Raw genomic sequence first — 1286 nt, forward strand, 5'->3', positions numbered from 1 at the left:
CCAGAGACACGCAGCCACGGGTGGAGGTGGACCAGGTTTATTGTTAGCTCCGTGGGGGTGAATGGGGGCTGCAGGCAGCCAGTCTCGCCGGGCCCAGAGCTGCAGCCAGCGGGCTCTGCGGGCGGAGCGGAGGGAGGCTAGAGGCTCTGCTCTGGAAGAGAGAGAGGCGCAGGGGGAGACACAGGGAGAGACACAGGGAGAGACACGAGGGGGAGGCAGGGTCAGGTCAGCCCTGGGGTTGGGGGGCTCCCCACTCCCCAGGGCACCAGCTGGTTTCCTGTCCAGGTGTCCGCCAGGGCACAGGGCGCATCCTCAGACAGTGGGGCCACGGAGTCCGGTCGGCGTGCTGGGACCCGGGAACTGGTGGCTTTGAGCAGGCCCCGCCCCCCATCCTGAAGTCTTGGGGGGGAACTGGGGTGAACGGGCCTAGACCCCCCTCCCCCACACTGGGAGCCTCCTCTGGAGGGTGAGGGAGCTGAACGGGGTCCTAGAGCCCAGCTGGGCCAGGTGCACCGTGGGGGCCTAACCAGTGAATGAGCCGGGGAATGAGAGTGAGGCCAGGATGGGAGCGAGGAGGGAGGACTTAGAGGATGGGGGGATGGAGGGAGGTGTGGAGTGAGGGGACAGAGAAGCAGAGCAGGGGTGCAGCCTCCAGACCCCGGGGCAGAACAGCCTTGGCTTTAAGGAGGGTGGGGCTGGGCGGCCCAGGGCGCCCTGGGGCCATGGCTCACCTGAGCAGGTGCGCCTGTTCTGGTGGAGCACATAGCCCGCCCGGCAGGAGCAGTAGAAGCCACCCAGGTGGTTGTGGCAGTGGTGGTCGCAGGCGGGGGCCGCTCCGGGGGGCTCTTGGCACTCATCGATGTCTGGGGAAGGGGTGGGCCGGGCAGAGGTCAGCAGGAGATGGGGCGGCACTGAGGCCTGGGCTCCGGGACCTCCAGCCTCAGGGTGACCGCAGAGGAGCCTCCTCCTGCCCAGCCACGCACCGGGGGCCCAGGGCCATGGCCACCTCCCCACGGCACTTGGGGGGAGGAGGAAATAACACATTCGGAGAACCAGTGACAAGGCGTGTCCTGCTCAAAGTCCCCAGCTAGGAGGGGAGCAGCCAGCCTTGGAACCCAGGGGGCAGTGGGCGGGGCTGCCACACAGGCCCGCCCAACCCTTAAAGCAGCTTGTGAGGAGCACAGAGAGGTTGAGCCCCTGGCCCAAGGTCACACAGCTGGTCCCTGCAGGAGCCAGAATCTGACCTACAGACACAGGGCACCCAGCTCTGTGCATCCTCGGCCCTG

The 1286-nt window shown here is 67.5% G+C and overlaps 1 protein-coding gene across 1 annotated transcript in view; it reads right to left on the reverse strand.

The window, feature by feature from the left end:
- The window catches only part of LOC102255311 (mannan-binding lectin serine protease 2-like), a gene marked incomplete at its 5' end in the record, with an annotated part of 21228 nt that overhangs the window by 19248 nt on the left and 694 nt on the right, over nucleotides 1-1286 (reverse strand). Inside the window, one exon of the mRNA XM_005873476.2 lies at nucleotides 732-863. Within this exon, the coding sequence (XP_005873538.1) occupies nucleotides 732-863 (132 nt within the window). The remainder of the gene's footprint in view (nucleotides 1-731; nucleotides 864-1286) is intronic.

The sequence above is a fragment of the Myotis brandtii genome, unplaced genomic scaffold (genome assembly GCF_000412655.1).
Source record: "Myotis brandtii unplaced genomic scaffold, ASM41265v1 scaffold410, whole genome shotgun sequence".
NCBI classification, from domain to species: Eukaryota; Metazoa; Chordata; class Mammalia; order Chiroptera; family Vespertilionidae; genus Myotis; species Myotis brandtii.